The sequence below is a fragment of the Panthera pardus genome, unplaced genomic scaffold (genome assembly GCF_024362965.1).
Source record: "Panthera pardus isolate Hobbes unplaced genomic scaffold, ASM2436296v1 HiC_scaffold_6, whole genome shotgun sequence".
NCBI classification, from domain to species: domain Eukaryota; kingdom Metazoa; phylum Chordata; class Mammalia; order Carnivora; family Felidae; genus Panthera; species Panthera pardus.
In genome coordinates, this window is record NW_026526991.1 from 129,578,716 (window position 1) to 129,597,784 (window position 19,069).

The 19,069-nt window shown below is 42.8% G+C and overlaps 1 protein-coding gene across 5 annotated transcripts in view; it reads right to left on the minus strand.

Annotated features, from left to right (window-relative positions):
• The window catches only part of CAMK1D (calcium/calmodulin dependent protein kinase ID), a 431,007-nt gene that overhangs the window by 201,729 nt on the left and 210,209 nt on the right, over window positions 1–19,069 (minus strand). Inside the window, exon 1 of one of the 5 annotated variants that reach the window (XM_019460778.2) lies at window positions 13,497–13,588. The exons of the other annotated variants lie outside the window; for them this stretch is intronic. Coding sequence (XP_019316323.1) covers window positions 13,497–13,585 — 89 coding nt within the window. The 5' untranslated portion in view covers window positions 13,586–13,588. Of the gene's footprint in view, window positions 1–13,496; window positions 13,589–19,069 lie in introns of those variants that run through there. 5 annotated transcript variants of the gene reach the window in all.

Here is a 19,069-nt window from a genome sequence, read left to right on the forward strand (position 1 = left end):
CCAGTTCTGACGCTCCTGCACCTCCGCCTGCCGCAGGCTAAGGCCTACTTGGGATTCTCTCTCCCACCCTCTCTCTCTGCCCCTGTCCCCTGCTCTCTAAAATTAATCATCATCATGATCGTCATCATCATCCAGCAGTATGTATCAAAACTTACTATTGAAAAAATAAAAAGTAATCATCTAATCACAAATACACTGCTTAAAATCATACAGCATGCTCCGCCCTCCCGGGACCCTAATTTTCTCACTTGGAAAGTGAAAGGGTCTCCAGTGCTGGTGGGAGTATAAAGGGCAACCAACTTTTAGAGAATGAATCTGACGATGTCTATTCACATGCAAGACATACACACCTTGGATCCTATAATCCCAGGCAGGAAAATCTTTCTGGAAGTAAAAGAGCCCAGTAAGAAAGGACAGGAGCAAGAATGCAGGAGGATGTTTATCCAAGTGTTACGTGGAGAGGCTAAAGCAAAAATAAGAATACAGAAGCCAACCTGAAAGCCCATCAACAAGGAAATGGTTGAATAACTGATGGTATGTTCGTCTGCAGTACGCGATGCGGATCTTATTAAGGAGAATGAGTTGGGGGCTTTCATTAGGCGCAGCAAAAAGACAGAGGAGAGGAAGAAATTACCTATTGAGACAGGTCAACAAAACTGAGGCAGCAGAAGCAGATGGTCAAGTTGCAACTGATTTGACAGACCAGCAGACCCAAACCTAAGCCCAAGGCTGGGACGGGGAGGGAGGAATGGAAAATTAACACAATCGGGGCTGGTTTGCAACCCTGAACCCCAGAAGGCTCAGGAATTGAAGGCGCCAGGTGCCTCGAAAGGTTGGTTTAAAACCAAGGGGATGGATCCGTCTTCAGAAGGACCATATAGACCCCCAGACTGTCTCCCTTGAGCAAGCCCCGGAGGTAAAGCCGAAGGTTCGCTCTCCAGAGAGGCTGACGAGGCAGACTCGGATGTGGCTGAGGGGACACCGAGAAGACAGGAGACTGAATAAAAGTCCCAGCCTCACTCAGCTCCCAGACGCTGGGAGCCAACCTCCGTCTCCACCAAACAAAGACACGGGATGTGTATAGCAGCTTCGTTCATAACTGCCCAAACCAGAGAGCAACGAAGGTGTCCTCGAGCAGATGAATGGATAAGCCAACTGTGGTACATCCAGACAGTAGAACGTCATTCAGCACTAACAAGAAATGAGCCATCAAACCACAGAAAAGACATGGAGAAGGCTTAACTGCATATTGCTAAGTGAAGGAAGGCAATCTGCAGAGCCTGCATGCTGTGTGATTCCAACTATATGATGTTCTGGAAAAGGCAAAACTATTCTGGCAATAAAAAGATCAGTGATAGGGGATGGGTAGGGAAAGAGAGGAAGGGGGAGGAAGAGAGAACTAGATGGAGGACAGGGGACTTTTAAGGCTGTGAAACTATTCTATGTGATATTGTAACAGCAGATACAAGTCATTACACATTTATTAAAAATCCATAAAATACAACAGGAAGCGTTACCCCTAATGTAAACTATAGACTTTGGCTAATAATAATGTATCAATATTGACTTATCAATTGTAACAAATGTATCACACTAATGCAAGACGTTAAAAATAAGAGATACTGTCACCTGACATTAATGTAACATTGTGTGTCAACTATACTCAAATAAAAATTTATTTTAAAAGAATGGGGGGGTGCTGGGTGGTTCAGTCAGTGAAGCGTCTGACTTTAGCTCAGGTCATGATCTCACGGGTTCATCGGTTGGAGCCCCACTTTGGGCTCTCTGCTGTCAGTAGAGCCCACTTCAGATCCTCTGTCCCTCTCTCTCTCTGTCCCCAGTCTCCAAAATAAACATTTAGAAAAATAGAGTAAACCGAGGGTGAGGGTTTACGAAACTCTGTACTTTGCACTCAATTTTTCTGAAAACCAGTAACTGCTGAAACAAATAGTCTATGGATTTTTTTTAACTCACAATGAGTCATGACTACATATGCACTAAAAGGGCTAAAATTAAAAAGACAGACAGCACCAAATATTGATGAACAACTAGACTTCCCTTAGCTACTGGAGGCAATGAAAATGGTTCAACCACTTTGGAAAACAAACACACAACCTACCAAGTTACCCAGTCTTGCCCCTCTGAACGATTTGCCCCAGAGATGTGAAAACACATCTACACAGAGACTTGAATACAAATGTTCTATAACAGCTTTAACATAAAAGCCCCAAACTGGAAAGAACCAAACGTTCATTGACAAGTGAACAGATAAACACCCTGTGGTATGTTTATACAGAGGAACACTAGCCAGCAGAAAAGAACAAATACAGTAGCATGTAATTCAGTATCATTAACATTATACTGAAGGAAAGACACCAAACAAAAAAAGCACACGCTGTTCTAGAATAGGCAAAAATAATTTATAGTGGGGGTGCCTGGCTAACTCAGCTGGTAGAGCATGTGATCTTGGGGTCATGAGTTCGAGCCCCGTGCTGGGCACAGAGCCTACTTAAAAAAAATAATAATACTTTATAGTGAAAACAAAATCAAGACAAAAAACCCCCTGAGATCAATGGGTGCCTGAGACAGAAGGATTAACTGGGAAGGGACACAGCACTTTTTTTTTTTGAGGCTATGGAAATATTCTATATTTTGATGGGGCTGGTGATTATCTGGATGTATACAATAGTCAAAAGCTCACAGAACCATATGCTTTATATGGATGCATTTTATTGTATATAAATTAAACTCCCAATAGAGTTCATTAAAATGAGAAAGATAAGGTAATTATTAAGTCCACAGGAAACAAACAAAAAACAAACCACAAGAAAGAAAATGTAATCCTAATGTACCTCTATGATTTTGCTGTATTATTTATGTAGTCACATAATGTAAACACTAATCTTAGATTTAATCATTTAAGGTGTGTGTGTGTGTGTGTGTGTGTGTGTGTGTGTGTGTGTGAAAGAGAGAAAGAGAGAGAGAGAGAGAGAGAGCGCATATCTGTATTTGTGTGGTTAGATAAAAAAGCTAAATCCTGTTCTAAAACGGATGAGTCAAGGAAAAATAGTAGAAACATGTTGCTCAGAAATTTGGGGATAAATACCAGAAGAAACAGTTTAAAGAGTTCAAAGTGTGTTTCTTTGGGGACAGAGAATCCAAGAGAAGGGGACACTGGGACAAAGGGTTGCTATTACTCATTTTAAGTCTATTGTTACTATTGATTTTCACAACTATGTACAAGTGTCTTGCTTTGACAGAAGTAAAGTTAAATTTTAAAATAATGCAGGGGCACCTGGGTGTTTCAGTCAGTTAAGCATCTGACTTTGGCTCAGGTCATGATCTCGAGGTTCATGAGTTCAAGCCCCACGTTGGGCTCTGTGCTGACACCTCAGAGCCTGGAGCCTGCTTCAGATCCCGTGTCTCCCTCTCTCTCTCTCTCTGCCCCTCGCTCACTCACACTCTTTTTCTCTCAAAAATAAAATATTTTTAAAAAAATGTTTAGTAATGTAGAGGCCCACAAGAATGTTCATGACATACTGTGAAGTGCAGAAAGCTGATTTTGGTGTGATAGGAGAATGACACAGCTTTCACTTAAAAATAAAAACTAACAACAGGGGTAGATGAATTTAGGCGTATAAAGAAAAGAATGGTGAACAACAAAATGTTAACATTAGCTACCTCAGAGGGAAGAAATTAAAGATTACAGAGGCAGTGTGGTAGATTATTAACTTTTTCCATATACACTTCTGCATTACCCGATGTGTTATAATAAGTGTATGTTAGTTTTCCTATCAAAAACTCAACAACAGCAGCAAAGCTTGAATAAAAAGGATTGAACTGGCTGATCTCTAAGAGTCATACAGGTGTAATATGATAAAAATATGGGACCCCAGCCTAATCTCTACTAAAAGTCCAGACTTTTAGTAATGTGACTTTTATCCCAGACAGGCCCATGTGTAATCTTAGCAAATCGTTTAAAGCCTCCAGTGAATCCACAGATGGCTTCTACTATACTCTGACATACCAAATCCGAGCAATTGGAAAGCTAGCCCGTCACAGATTTCCAGGAGGCGTCAGACAGTTGAAGCAGAGCGTGTGTCTGCACACAGGGAGTTCTGGGTGAGGGGAAGGAAGGTTCTGGCAACCAAGGTCATGCATCCATGGAGGCATAGTCCTGGATACTTTACCTGATATGCCATTTAATTCTCGAAACAACCATCAAAGGAGTATGATGAAGAAATTAAGGCTTAGGGGGTTCCAGATAAACGGGAAGAAACCACGTGTCACTCTCACCTCTCAGCAGAATTCACGACCAGCTGAACTAGCCTCACCTGGACCAGGAGATTTGTTTTCCCTTTTCTTTTCTTTCTTTTTTTTTTTTTTAATGTTTTACTTACTTTTGAGAGACAGAAAGAGAGAGAGGGAGAGAACACGTAGGGGAGGGGCAGAAAGAGCGAGAGACAGAATGTGAAGCAGGCTCCAGGCTCTGAGCTATGAGCACAGAGCCCAATGCGGGGCTCGAACTCGTGAACTGCAAGATCATGACCTGAGCCGAAGTCAGATGCTTAACCAACTGAGCCACCCAGGCACCTGGAGATTTGTTTCTCTAAGTGAGACAGGACCCCCTGTATAAAAGGAAGGGAGGAAGGGGGGAAGCACATTTTGGTTACTGCCATCTTTTTTTTTTATTTATTTTTTAATGTTTATTTATTTTTGAGAGAGTGTGAGGGAGGGAAGGGCAGAGAGACAGGGGGACAGATGATCCGAAGCAGGCTCCAGGCTCTGCGCTGACAGCAGTGAGCCCAATGTTGGGCTCGAACTCAGGAACCTCGAGATCATGACCTGAGCCGAAGTCAGACGCTTAACCCACTGAGCCACCCAGGCACCCCCGGCTACTACTCATCTTGAGTTTGTCATCTCTAAAGCAAGGAACATTCCAGCCTAATGGGAGCACCCTGATGTCCCCACACAGCCCTCACTGCTGTGGGCCAGGTTCTTTCCTACTTTTCAAACACAACTCACTCCTTCCTCCCTGCTACTCAGGCTATTTCTGGAAGAAAAATGGACTTTGACCTTACTTCTCAAAACCTGTTTTCCGACCAACTCAAATACCTCCCTGACCAGTGCAGCCATGCTTCTCCCCTTTCCCTAGAGCAAACTGGTGAGGCACAAGGGCCCAGGTGCCAAACCGATAGGTTTTGAAATCCAGCTGTCCACTCCCCCACCCAACCCTTGCAGGAGGAAGGAGTAGACCTATTTTTCCTATTCTTCTGCTAAGTACAAGTGAAAACCCTGGGCATTAGATATGAAACAAACATAAAAAGATGCTGCTGGGTGGAGGGAAAAAGGCAGACTGGCTAGTCACCTCAGGATCTGAGGCACAACATGGTGGTGACCTCCCCGGGTTTTCTCTGTGCTTCATATATCCCAGATTCAGAACTGGGAAAAGTGGCAACCCAGAAACATCAATGGGCGCAGACTGAAAAAGCCCAACAAAGCCCTCTTTCTCTCTAGCCAAAGGACTAGGCTGGCGGTAAGCTAGCAAGACAAAACTTTTAGACAATAACCACTTGACAACAGCTAAATAGCACAGAAAAAACATGTGGCCCATCATCGCCCATACCAGCAAAGGCCAAGTGGGGAACCTAGACTTCTAACCTTGTGAGGCTATACCAAGGTGCCTCACCCACTGGCTAGTAATAAGGGCTGCTCCCATCCCCTGCCCCCATCTTCCGTGCAGTGTCAGTGGAAACCATACAGATAGGCTAAACTTTCCCCCTTACCCAGCAGTAATGGTAGCCACCCTCCCAGTAAGGAAACCTAGTGGTGAACTGGGACCTCCATCTACCTCCACCTGGCAGTAATCAGGTAGCACCCACCCCCTGAACCTGCTAAAGTAGTGCCAGCAAACCCATCTAAAATAGAAGGTTTTAATAATATCTAAAGTCTCATAAGACAATACAAAACTGTCCAGGAATCACCAAAAAAACAACTTTTAGAACTAAAAAGTGAGTTTAGCAAGATCTTGGGATGCAAGAAAAACTTGCAAAAGTCAACTGTACTAGCAGTGAACACATGGACACCAGTTGAAAATACAATATCATCTACAACCCCTCAGGAAAAAAAATACTGAGGTAAAAATCCAACAAAACATGTGGAGGACTGGTATAATGAAAAGGACACAGTTCTGATTAAAGAAATGGAGAGACATACCATGTTCATGGAATGGCAAATTCAACATGGCAAAGATGTCAATTCTCCCCAGATCAATATACCAAATTAACACAGTGCCTATCAAAATCACAGCATGATTTCTGTCAATGTAAACAAGATTATTCTAATATTTACATGTAAAACAGCCAAAAAAAAACCTAGGATACAGCTAAATAGTAATTTTGAAAAAGGAGGATTTCTCAAGAGAAGTGGGAGGAATAATACAACTTACTATCTAGCTACACTATCAAAACAGTGTGGTATTAACAGGTCAGTAGACACACAGCCCAATGAAACAGAACACAGAATGCTGAAATAAACCCACCTATATATACCCAATTGATTTTTGGTAAAGGTGCAAAAGCAATTCAATGAAGAAAGCCTTTTTAACACATAGTGCTGGGGCAATTGGAGCAAAAGGTAAAAGAAGAAAACATTGAAGCAAAATAGGCAAGAACAGTAAAAACCGTGACTGAAGTCTCAGGCCCTATACAAAAATGAACCCAAAATGGATCATGAGGTTACATGTAAAAGTTAAAATTATAAAACTTTTAGTAGGAAAAAAAAAAGGTAAAATAAAATTTTTAGGATTTAAGTGTAGGCAAGGGGTTTTTAGACTGGACACCAAAAGCATGACAGATTTACTATATATATACTATATATATATATATAATATATATACTATATATATATTAGACTTTATTAAAAACTTTTGCTTTGTAAAAAAAATGTTGTTAGGAGGAAGAATGACAAGCTACAGAGCAGAAAGACTATTTGTGAACCACATATCCAACAAAGGACTGTCCACCCCCTCAGTCCTATATACTGTATACAGTGTGTATATATATATATATATATATACACACACACACACACACACACACACACAGTATATACTATGTATATACAGTACATATACTCAGGCTATATACTGTCATATACTCAGAGTGTATAAAGATCTTTCAAACTCGACACTAAAAAAGCAACCAATCCAAATAGAACATGGGCACGAAGAAACATCTCATCAAAGAAGATAAATAGATGGCAAAAATACACATGACAAGATGTTCAACGGTACTGGTCATGAGAGAAATACAAATTGAAACTACTATAAGAGACTACTGCACACCTATCAGGATGGTTAAAATAAAAAATAGTAACATCACCGAATGCTGGTAACCCAAAGGAGGTGGATCCCTCGCTCACTGCTAGTGGGAATGCAAAATGGTACAGCTACGCTGGGAAAACAGTTTGGCAATTTCTTAAAAACCAAACATGTAACCACTATATAACCCAGCAGTTGAACTTCTGGGCATTTATCCCAGAGAAATAAAAAATTATGTTCACTCAAAAACCTGTACACTGAAGTTTATAAGCAGTTTTACTTTTAATAGTCTAAAAAATGGAAACAACCCAGATGTCCTTCAGGTGGTGGGTGGCATAAGCAGACTATGGCTCACCTACTCCGTGTAGTACTTTTCAGCAATAACATGGAATGAACTACTGATACGTGTGACAACCCGGAAGAACCTCCAGGGAAGATTAAATGACAAAGAAAATCCCAAAAGTTTATATATGCATGCATAACATTATGATGCTAATTTATGTACATCTATACATGTTAATTACACATATAATTTCATAACATTCTTGAAAAAATAAAACTATAAAAATGGAGAAGAGATTACAGGTTGCCAGGAGTTAAGGAGGTAGAGGAAACAGAGAGAGGTGGGTATGTTACAAAAGGGTACCATAAGGGATGCTGGAACCTTCTGTATCTTGTCCGTAGCCATGTCCATATCCTGGTTGTGACACTGTACTACAGTTTTGCAAGATGTTACCACTGGCAGAAACTGGACAAAAAGTTCATAGGATCTCTCCGTATTATTTTTTTGCAATTGCATATGAATCTATAATCGTCTCAAAATAAAATGTTTGAGGTTTATTTTTTTTACAAATCTAGCTGTGTGCATTTGGTCAAGTTATTCTAGGCCTTTCTATGCTTTTTTTCCTCGGGAGTAAAACAGAGGTAATAGAAATAACACCAGCCTCATGAAATTATTGTGATTTGTAAAAGTTCCCTAGACATTAAATATTTAAACAGAGCTTAGCAGATACTACTCAAAAAATACGAAACACTATCATTTCAATCAATAATTCACAAGTATTTATTGACCACCTGCTATATGCCAAGACTCAATAATTTCTTTAAAAATGGGGATCTTCGGGCACCTCAGTTAAGTGTCCAACTTCGGCTCAGCTCATGATCTCACGGTTTGTGAGTTCTAGAACCGTGCTGGGCTCTGTGCTGACAGCTCAGAGCCTGGAGCCTGCTTCGGAGTCTGTGTCTCCCTCTCTCTCTGCCCGTCTCCTGCTTGCACTCTGTCTCTTTCTCTCTCTCTCAAAAATAAATAACATTAAAAAAATAATTAAAAAAAATAAAAATGGGCATCTCATCTTGACAGGTAGTGCTACATAGTAGTGAAAGCATAGGCTTTGGCATAAGCAAGCGACTTGGATTTAGAACCCCAGCACTATCATCACTCTTGCTGTGCATCCTTGGGCAATTTACTTAACCACGCTGAACTGCTTTTTCTTTAACAGTAAAATGGAGTGAATAACACACACTCATAAGGTTATGAGGACTGACATGATGCATGTAAATGCCTGCCACATTGCAAATCATCAATAAATGGTAACTATTTGCATGATGACTCATAGAGTCTCTTTACTGTTACTTTCTTTTCCCATGCATTTAAGATTGAGAATATATCCAGGCATCCCTCCTGACACCTAGGATAATGTGATACACACATAAAGTGCTCAATAAGTAGTTATTTAAAAAAATAGAATAAACATTGAAAATTATTGTTAAAATAATATATGTGGTAGTAATATAATTATCAATTAATAACATATTGTATTAAAAATAATATATATTTGAATATGTAATACAATATATTTTATATTATATATTTCATATATAATATAACTATTATTAATCAATAATATAAAATGGTACATTATTAGAAATTAAAAACTGGCAATCCTTAATGAAATTAAGTATATGTATGCCTTCTCCTGAATAGAAGATCCAAGGAAGTTCCCCCACAAGCCCATGAAGGGGCTTATACAAGGTTGAGCATTGCGATACTCCTCAAGGATGCAGGATACCAGGGCACCCCAGACATCCACCACTAGGAAGATGGAGAGTAAAATGGAGCGAAAGCAGCTAAAAATCAATGAACTAGAGGGAAATATAGTCACATGGCCAGATGTTAGAAACAGTGTGAATTAAAAATAGTAAGAGACAGAATGGAGTTTCTTTGAGAATACCACTCATGAAAATAAAAACACAAACTCGGGGCACACTGGGCTGGCTCCATCGGAAAAGCGTGTGACTCTTGATCTCGGGGTCGTGAGTTTGAGCCCCACGTTAGATGCAGAGACTACTAAAAAATGAATAAACTTAAAAAAAAAATAAAACAATGAAAACACAAATTCATTCACACACACACCACAAAATGACAAATTTTAGGAGGACACGCATGTTTTAAAGAGATACATTAAATCCATCATGGTGGCTATCAGGGGATAGGAAGAATAGAGATCAAAGACGATGAAGATTTTTAAAAATCATTAACACAGAGAAGAGCCTAGAATCCGCTGCTAACGACAAGCTAGAGACTGGATGAAATACTTAAGCCACCTCTCAATATTTGGGTCCAAAACAATATGAATCCATATGAAACAAATAAATATAAACTGCTCTGTTCCAATTATTGATGTTATACAACAAAAACAGTGGTTTGAAAAGCACATCGCTCCCTCTTCCAACTTTGAAAAGTCACTATGAGGATTTCAAGAATTTTGCCTGTGGATACAGCATTTCAGGGACACTGGTATTTTCTTCCCATTTCTGTCTTCTGCGACCATCCAATATTTTCATCACTGGTGAATCAGACACCTGCTACCTGGAGGAGCGAAAATGATGTCCAGGGTCTCAGCATCTGGAAAAGCTGAAGGAAGGGTGTGTGCACCACTCAGGGTCCTTTGCATTTGGTTTCAGGGTCAGAACCCAGATGCAGGTGGGACAGAAAATTACTTTTTTCCTCAAAGTTAATATACAGCTCTCCAAGAAGCAGGAGATACAAGTTGCCCGGCCATGGTTTCCTCAATTGCTGGCCATCAGCACACTTATATCTGTCTATCAACACAGTGGCTCATTCTCTCACTCCAAGGAAAGGCTGAGGCTAATTAATACATTCCGGGAGGAAAACGTGATGATTGGTAATACCTACCATAAATGATGCCAATGTGAACAATGGGAATTTCTGGAATGTGAGATTCTGAATGTTTTTCCTCTTTCTCCCTATACCCTTACCCTAATTGGAAACACGCCTACAAAACATGCCTTGCTTTGCTCATTGTGGGAAAATTTTTTTTCAAAAAGAAATAATAGCATCAGTTTATCAGTCAGAAGGCTTAAAAGAGTCATGTTTCCTTTGGCACCCTAGAACTATATTGCAAAACATAAATGCATTTTCAACCAATAACTATTCTAAATAGTTACTTAGACCACGTGTGTCCTGAGGGAAAAAAACTCCACTACTCACCCTGCTTATGAGATGCCCATGGTGTAAAGGGCTTGGATGATTAGAAGATGCCTTGAGCTCCTGTGACGGGACACCGCCAGAAGCAATCCCAAGGTAAACCTCTGGCCACCAAGTCTCCCTGCCCTGCCCCCAAAACACACAGGTGATTGATTTAAAAATACCACCAAGTGGGTGTCATGTGACTTAGAGGTGAAGTGTGTGGGCTCGGGAGGCACATTTTCCCGGGTCCCCACTCTGGGTCTCCACTCTCTCATTGTAAAGCTTTAGTCAAGATATTGGCCCAGTCTGTCCTTTGGGTTCTACTGTGATGGGAAGATAAAAACAGTTATCTATATAACTGATTTGAAAATTAAATGAGCTAATGCATAGAAAGGATTTAGAACAGTCTGGAGAACGGGAAAATCACTAAATGTTAATTTCCATAATAACTTATCAAGATAATTTAAGTTTCATTATTCCCTCAATTTCGAAACATTATGTAAGAAACATAGGGGCGCCTGGGTGGCTCAGTGGGTTAAGTGTCCGACTTCGGCTCAAGCCATCTTCTCACGGTTCGTGAGTTCGAGCCCCACGCAGGACTCTGTACTGACAGCTCAGAGGCTGGAGCCTGCTTCAGATTCTGTGTCTCCCTCTCTCTCTGCCCATCCCTTGCTCATGCTCTGTCTCCCTCTCTCTCAAAAAATAAACAAACATTTAAAAAAATCAAATAAACATTTCAAAACAAAGGAATATTTGTTTGCCCATAATCCTACTTCCCAAACATGAGAACTGATTTCATTTCTTTGCATTCCCTTCCCAATTTTTAATTCTATATCAAACACACATGCAGAAAGACAGTCCTTCCCTCAGTTCCATTTCCGAAGAGGGGGAAAGAACTTGAATAATTCTCTCCTAGAAATTACACTTGATGGATTAATTACTCAAATGTATTTCTATATTTAGATTGAAAAGGAATACAAAACCCAAAAAACCTTATCAAGAGTCAAAAGCAGTGACTTGAGCTTCTTCTGAGTTTAACTATCAGTGACACTGAGTCAACTGAGGGCATCTTGCCTGTCCCATTCTGCTTCTTCCTTCCCACCCTCCAGTCACAGGCTCCTGGCTCATCCCAAATACCTTCTAGGCTCTCGGGCTTCCTACGCGCCACTCCTTCTCAATCCTCCCTCTCAGCTGCTTCTACCAACCCTTAAAACTGACCTCAAACGCTACATCCCTGGAGAACACCCATTGCCTTGATGATTAGTCACCAAATGAGTTTCCCTCACCACATTGTGTCGTAATTATTAGGGCACAGGCTTTCTTTTAAGATTGGAGACTTTCAGCTGACTCTTCCTGGTCAGCAGTGTTTAACACAATAGTGGTCTGGCTGCTACTCCAAGAAGCAGAGGACAAGAGATACCGCTGTCTTCTTGTATTTTTAACAGCCTGGAGCCTTAGACCACTTCCACGTGGGTTTCTGCACAGCCGATGGGCTGTGTGGGGCAGGAGCACACAAATGCGGAATCAGTCACCTTCAGGAAGGCAGGATGGAGTGTCCCGGGGGTCTCTCACAGACCCCTCTCCGTAGGCTCAGTTACAACTTACAAAGCAGCCAGGCTCTCAAGTCAGCCAGAAAGGCAAAAATTATGTATATGGTAGTCAAAATTTCCCTCGAAAATTCTTTCCATTGCCCATAAAGTAGGATGCACACATTTTTCTATATTCAGCCCATTAAACTAATACATATTTAGAACTCAGTAATATAGAAAACTACAGATATTGCATAATAGAGAGCACACGCTATGTGCAAAAAATAACTTCACAGTACTTTTAATCACATGAAAGAGAGATGCATATGGTTGAATTTGCTTTAGTTGAACGTGTACATAATGTAAATCCACAGTTTAGTATTTTCATCAGTGATCTCAGAGCAAGAGCAACTAAGTTTGGGCGAAACAAAAATGACATTCGTTGAACGCCTGCTCCATGCCAAGCTCTGTGCTAAGTGCCTGTAAGTATTAACGAATGCCAGTGTCACCACCCAGTGAGGTCAGAAGCACTATTATGATGCCATTTTATAGACGAGCAAACTGAGACATAGAGAGGGTCAGACAACTGGTCAAGGGGACACGGCTGCTATGTGGTCTGAGAACGCGGCAGTCTGGCTCCCTGGCCACGCCCTACGCTGACTGCCTCCCTTAGCGGCTGTACGTTGACGGAGACCGTGTGCGTGTGGTGGTGGTGGTGATGGAGATCCTGGGGATTTCAGTTGAAAACAAACTCAAGTAGAGCAAAAATGTGACGTGCCTGCCAAAAAAGCGTGATTCTTGGACCACTTCAACACTTGCTCCAGAAATGGCAAGGAGAGGTCCTATTGTACGTTCAGTGGAAAGATCGGCTCACATCTGAAGTGCTGGGAGTCAACTCCAGTGATCTCTCTAAACCAAATACTGAGGAGACGAGCAGGGGTGTGGAAATAATACTTGATGGGGGAAGGAAGGGATGAAGGGGAGGGGGTGTGAAATGTGGGAGAGAAACCCCAAGAAGCAGAAGAACACAGAGTTCCAGCATACATTCTGGAATCAGCCTCCTGCACTCGTTGGGCAGGACACATTTTCCTTTTTACCACTCGGTTTTCTCCCCTGTAAAATAGGGGTATTATTGCTTACTTTGAAAAATTCTTACCAAGATGGAATGAGGTGATACACTAAGTCCCACGCAGAGCACTTGACCCACAGTAAGGACTCAAAAAAATTATCCATCGCTGTCAGCATTATGACATAGTAACAATGGGAAAAGTCTGTGAAGCCAGGGATTCGAGCCTAAGAATGAATTTCCTGATAGTTAAACTGTCCCAAAATAAAGGATGCTGCCTTAGAAGGTAGTAACTTCTCCGTCACTGGCCGTCCTGTCCACAACTTGGCAAGTTACACCCCGACACTGGGGGGTGTTACTCAGATGGTGGTCTAGGAACTCCTCACCTGACATTTTTATGCACCAATGATTCCACAGCATCCCAAGTAGGGTCACATATCCAAACCAAAAATAGAATCAACAGAGGCATAAAATAAGTAAAATTTATGCCTCTAGCTTCAGTTTGGTTTAGGTAAATACCCTCAAATCTTACCATTCTTCTAACAGTTTTTCACTTTATTTTTTATCCTTAAAAAAAAAAAAAAGACACAGCCAGTAGATTTGGAAGAAAGGGAGTTAACAAAGCTAAGTGGTCACTGTCAACAAGAAAAAAATCCCTCTGACCCTCCACAACCGTATGGTTAGAAGTGCAAAAGGAGATTCTAAAGTTTCAAAACAAAGTTCACAGTTTCCAAGGCCACACTTCACACATTTTAGATGATGGAAATGGGCATCAGGATTCTGATCGACACTGCCCTGTGTTCTCTGCGGCTACGGCTGTGACATTCCCGCTAAGCGGGGTGCTGTCAGGAGCACCAGCCACCCAGTTTCAGGAGCCACCTGTCACACCTAGAGACCAGTTTGGAAGGGAAACTTTTCTGCATATGGATTCCCAAACCCCTGTCTGCAGAAAGAGCTTTTTAAAAGTTCCTCAAAGCCCTGAAGTTGCTAGAGGAAGGGCTTATTAAGGAGGCTGAAATCTGAGCCCTTAGAGAAGGCTCGGATGAATTATGTAGAACCTGTAGGGGAAAGTGGGTGTTCAGCCTCCGGTTTTATCTACCCTTATTCCTGCCATCAAGGACACAGGCACCCACACCACACCATCTAGTCAAGTCTTGGGACAGAAGTGGGGTCATTCATTCTATCTGGTAATCGTAGCCCCTAAAGATATTACCTCCAAAATGAATTATCGTCATGTATTTACCTTATAGGATTCAGGCATGCGCCCTGAGTAGACTGATCTGAATTTTATAAGTACAACAATGCTAACAATAAAAGTCTCTATAACAATTTTCCCCTGTCAACAAAATCATGAAAATTCTAAGTGTAGCGGTGTTTTGGAAGCAAAGAGCTCCAGCCTTTCGTTGTATAGGCGACAACGCTAAATGCACGAAGGACAGTGACTCACCCAGGCTGCACCAGGGGATACGTGACCTCCATGAGGAGAACCACCCCCTTTCTCTCTCTGCCAAGGTCTTCCTCCACCAGGACAACTGGGGGGAAATCCGGCTGTCCCTTGTCCCTGTTCCAGAGCCTCCTGCTACAGCCAGGACACCATCAAACGCACAGGACTAAAACTAGACCTGAGTCCACAGATGTAGGAAAATGCCAAGGGACAGCATTCCTTCCCTCTGTCTTGAGAGTCACCCTGTTCTTCAGTGAGGCCTCTCCATAACCCCTGAAGGGGCCTTGTCATCTTTTTCCCAGCTCAGAGTTTTGAAGCTCACTAAGCACAGCTCCCAGGGGCATCTGTGTGAGGCCCGAGGAGGAGGGACGATGGAAGGCACAAGCCTGTCACCTTCTCCTAAGGTACTGAAGAGCCCAAGAAAGTCTTAAGAGGAGTAACTTTTTAGCTCCTGCACCCCAGGTCCCTTTCTATTAGCCTCTTAGTGGTCTAGCCTCAGACACAAAGTGCCCAGGGAAGTGCGGAAACTAGGCGTTCTCAGGAGAACGTGGGGCAAAGGGAAACTCTGGTGACGTTCTCCTGGAGTATCCAGGGGATTAGGGGCACAGGAAGGGTAGGGCCCATTAGTTGGGCAGGCACCTAGAGATGTGATCTCTGGGCCGAGGTTGAGCCTCCTCACCAGGAAGCAGATATCTGGGGCCAGAATAATCGCAGATTAGTCTCCAGAAACCAAAGGAACCAGGGGAGGGCAGTGCAGCTGCAGGAGTGGGAACAGTAGAGCTCCCATGAAGCAGAGGCTCTTATGGGCCCTAGGATGGCCTCTGCTCCACCCCTTCCAAGGACAGCAGAGATCTTGCGTTCTCCGTAATGTAATGGAATCTTTCTTCCAGGTTCTCTGCATCTGAATGGGGCCCCACAGTTCAGGGTCTCCCTCTGTTCTGGAACTCACCATTAGGAGCCAGCATATGGTAGTGGTTAGAACACTGGGAACCAAATACTTACATTCAAACCTTGGTTCTAGTACTCATGTGACCCTGGACAGATTGCTAAATATCTCTGTGCCTTAGGTTCCTCATCAGTAAAATGGAGTCCTCATAGGGTTCTTGTTTGGATTTAACCAAAAGGACTTATGGGGCACCTTGGTGGCTCAGTTGTTAAACGTCCAACTTCAACTGATCTCATGGTTCGTGGGTTTGAGCCCCGCATTGGGTTCTGTGCTGACAGCTCAGAGCCTGGAGCCTGCTTCAGATACTGTGTCTCCCTCTCTCTCTCTGCCCCTCCCCTGCTCACACTCTGTCTCTGTCTCTTGAAAATAAATGCCAAAGGGGCGCCTGGGTGGCGCAGTCGGTTAAGCGTCCGACTTCAGCCAGGTCACGATCTCGCGGTCCGTGAGTTCGAGCCCCGCGTCAGGCTCTGGGCTGATGGCTCGGAGCCTGGAGCCTGTTTCCGATTCTGTGTCTCCCTCTCTCTCTGCCCCTCCCCCGTTCATGCTCTGTCTCTCTCTGTCCCAAAAATAAATAAAAAACGTTGAAAAAAAAAATTAAAAAAAGAAAATAAATGCCAAAAAAAAAATTTTTTTAAAAGGACTCATAAGAGTGCCTTGTATGTACTAAGTTCTATATAAGCGTTTGCTATTATTATCTTTTCCCCCTGGAGTTTTCAGGTCTTGAATGCTATTAACCAAACTCAAAGGAAACGATGCACCAGACGGAAAGTCTAAATCGAGGCTTGCAACCACCGAGTAGATAGAAAAAAGTCTGGTCAGTTGGACAGTCTCTTTCCATTCAAGTAAGAGAAGTCTACTTGAGAAACTAGATAAAGATCAAAAGATTGCTTTCTGAGCCCAGAGTCAGATCATCATCCCTCTGGGTTGGCCACACAGAGAAGGACAGTGTCCTCTTTCCACTCCTGATCGTCCCTGCCAAGTGGACCTGAAGACTTGTGTCGGTGGGTCAGGACATACTCTGCCCCAAAAAGTGTTAGAGACAAATGGACCAACTCATGCTCAAACTCTTCCATTTTCAATGATATGTTTCATACTGGCAAAGAGGTTTTTCTGAGAGGCAGATGACAGAATGGGGTCTGAGAACGCAGGGAGAAGGTACCCTAGAATCGGGGGTGTGCCCCAAGAGAAGGGATCAGGCCACATGTCAGCAGTACGATTCACTGAAGGCAGCTGCACCGAGGCAGCATATGGATTATCACCTTGTTCATATCCATCTACAGAAAGCTTATGAACGTGACACTTAAAGCCATCTGCTGCCCATTTCTGCCATATCACCTGCTGTGATGCAGAGGTCAAGATCTTGAGCATCTCTTTCCAGGACTGATCCAGTGACCTTCAGCTTTAGATCAGCCAGGTTGGGAGTCTTTGTCCCGCAGAAGTGGGCCGATGCTACAAGAGAGCCCATTGTTAAACATTTACCAGCACACCACAGGGCTGCTTCCTCACCACTTCACTGAAACGGCCCTTATGGGGCCAAATGACTTCACTGTCACTCAATCCAACTGGCACTGTTTGGTTTGTATTTTTCTCGAGCTCTCCAGAGCGTCTGATGGGTGATCACTTCCTCCCTCTTGAACCTCCTTTCCTGCCTAGCTGCTGGGGCCCTCTGCTGACTCTTCTTTTGTTTCTAAGCATGTTTACTCAGGTACTACAAGATTCACTTCTCCTACGAGGCCCTGAAATGTTGGGTGTTTCCCACAGCTCTCGCCCTGATCCTCGCAATACGGCCTTTAAGACACAGCTGGGTTGCTTCCTCCAGGAAGACCGCCTGACCTCACCTCCACCACAGATGAATGCCTGTCTCCTCATGTGTCCCCTCTGCTAGAGGGCAAGGACTTGGAAGACCAGGACATGGAATGACAGAAACAAGGAAAAAAACAATAATGATCAACAGCCCAGCCGCTACTGGCACTTACGCTCTACCAGGCATTGTCCCAAGTGTCTCGCACGGATGATTCCATTTTGCTGTTTACACCAACCCCATGAGTTCTCCCACGAGTCACTTGACACTTTCAGAGCTGAAATAACTTGCCCAAGATTACACACTGGTAGCAACTCCAAAGGGCAGGCGCTGAAGCCAACACGTGTAACCGTCATGGCCCCACCATGTCTTTTTCAGTTGGTGGAGCCCAAAAACGTGATTGCACCTATGTCTGAGGGGAAAAAAACCAGAGGGATGGAGAGGCAGGGGCATCCTGTCCAAGTGAATGTTCTGCAATCTCAGTGCAAGCTCTTGTTGATGACATTGTTGAAAAAAATGGAATGGTTCTTAACTGTGATCTACTTGGTTCTTTACAAGTACCAATTTTCAGGCTCGTGGGGCTGGATTTTTGTTGTAAAACACAACTTATGGTTCCTTCTTATCACCGGTTTCATGAAAATATTAATGCAGCATGAAAGGAGAAAAAATGCTACCTAAAGCCTGACGATCTTCAATCTCTCCACATAAACAGCAAAACACTTGACATAAATCTGCTCTTAGTTCCATGGATTCATTGGTATCTATATATTATATCCGGGGGATCTGTTTTGTTCTGTTATGAAATCTCAGGTTCCCCCCACCCATCCCAAATAAAATAAAAAGTGTCCTCTGGGTTTGAACTCCTGCTGGTTGTAAAAGCAAAGGTATCTTTGCGTTTGGGTAGGAAAGTGCCGTGATACATCTGAGCAAGTCTGCAAAGCTGTGTCTGGCTCTGGATCCTCAGGGTAATTAGAGCCTGCCAGGAATTTTCTGGAAGGTTTATGCTTTTGTGTCTGTGGTGGAGGCGGTGCACGCTCAGGGATGCTCAGTCAACGTGAACAGTGCAGGGGAGACATTCCTGGGAAATTAACACGTCACTAAGTGGCCAGGAGGTTTTCTGAATTCCTCTCATTACAAAATCCACAATTCTCAACAACAGTTTACCATTTACAGTGATGTTGTGGGATAGTTTATTAGAAGGTTCTTGAACAGTCAGCACTGGAGTATCCTCACTAATGAGGGAATGGGACACGCAGGTGGTAAATTTGTATTTGGCTTCAAAGCCCCATAGGAAAGAAAAAGAGAGAGGGAGGGAGGGAAGAGAGAAAGACAAGAGAGGAAAGGAAAGGAAAGGAAAGGAAAGGAAAGGAAAAGAAAGGAAAGGAAAGGAAAGGAAAGGAAAGGAAAGGAAAGGAAAGGAAAGGAAAGGAAAGGAAAGGAAAGGAGGGGAGGAGAAGAAGGAAGGAAGGAAG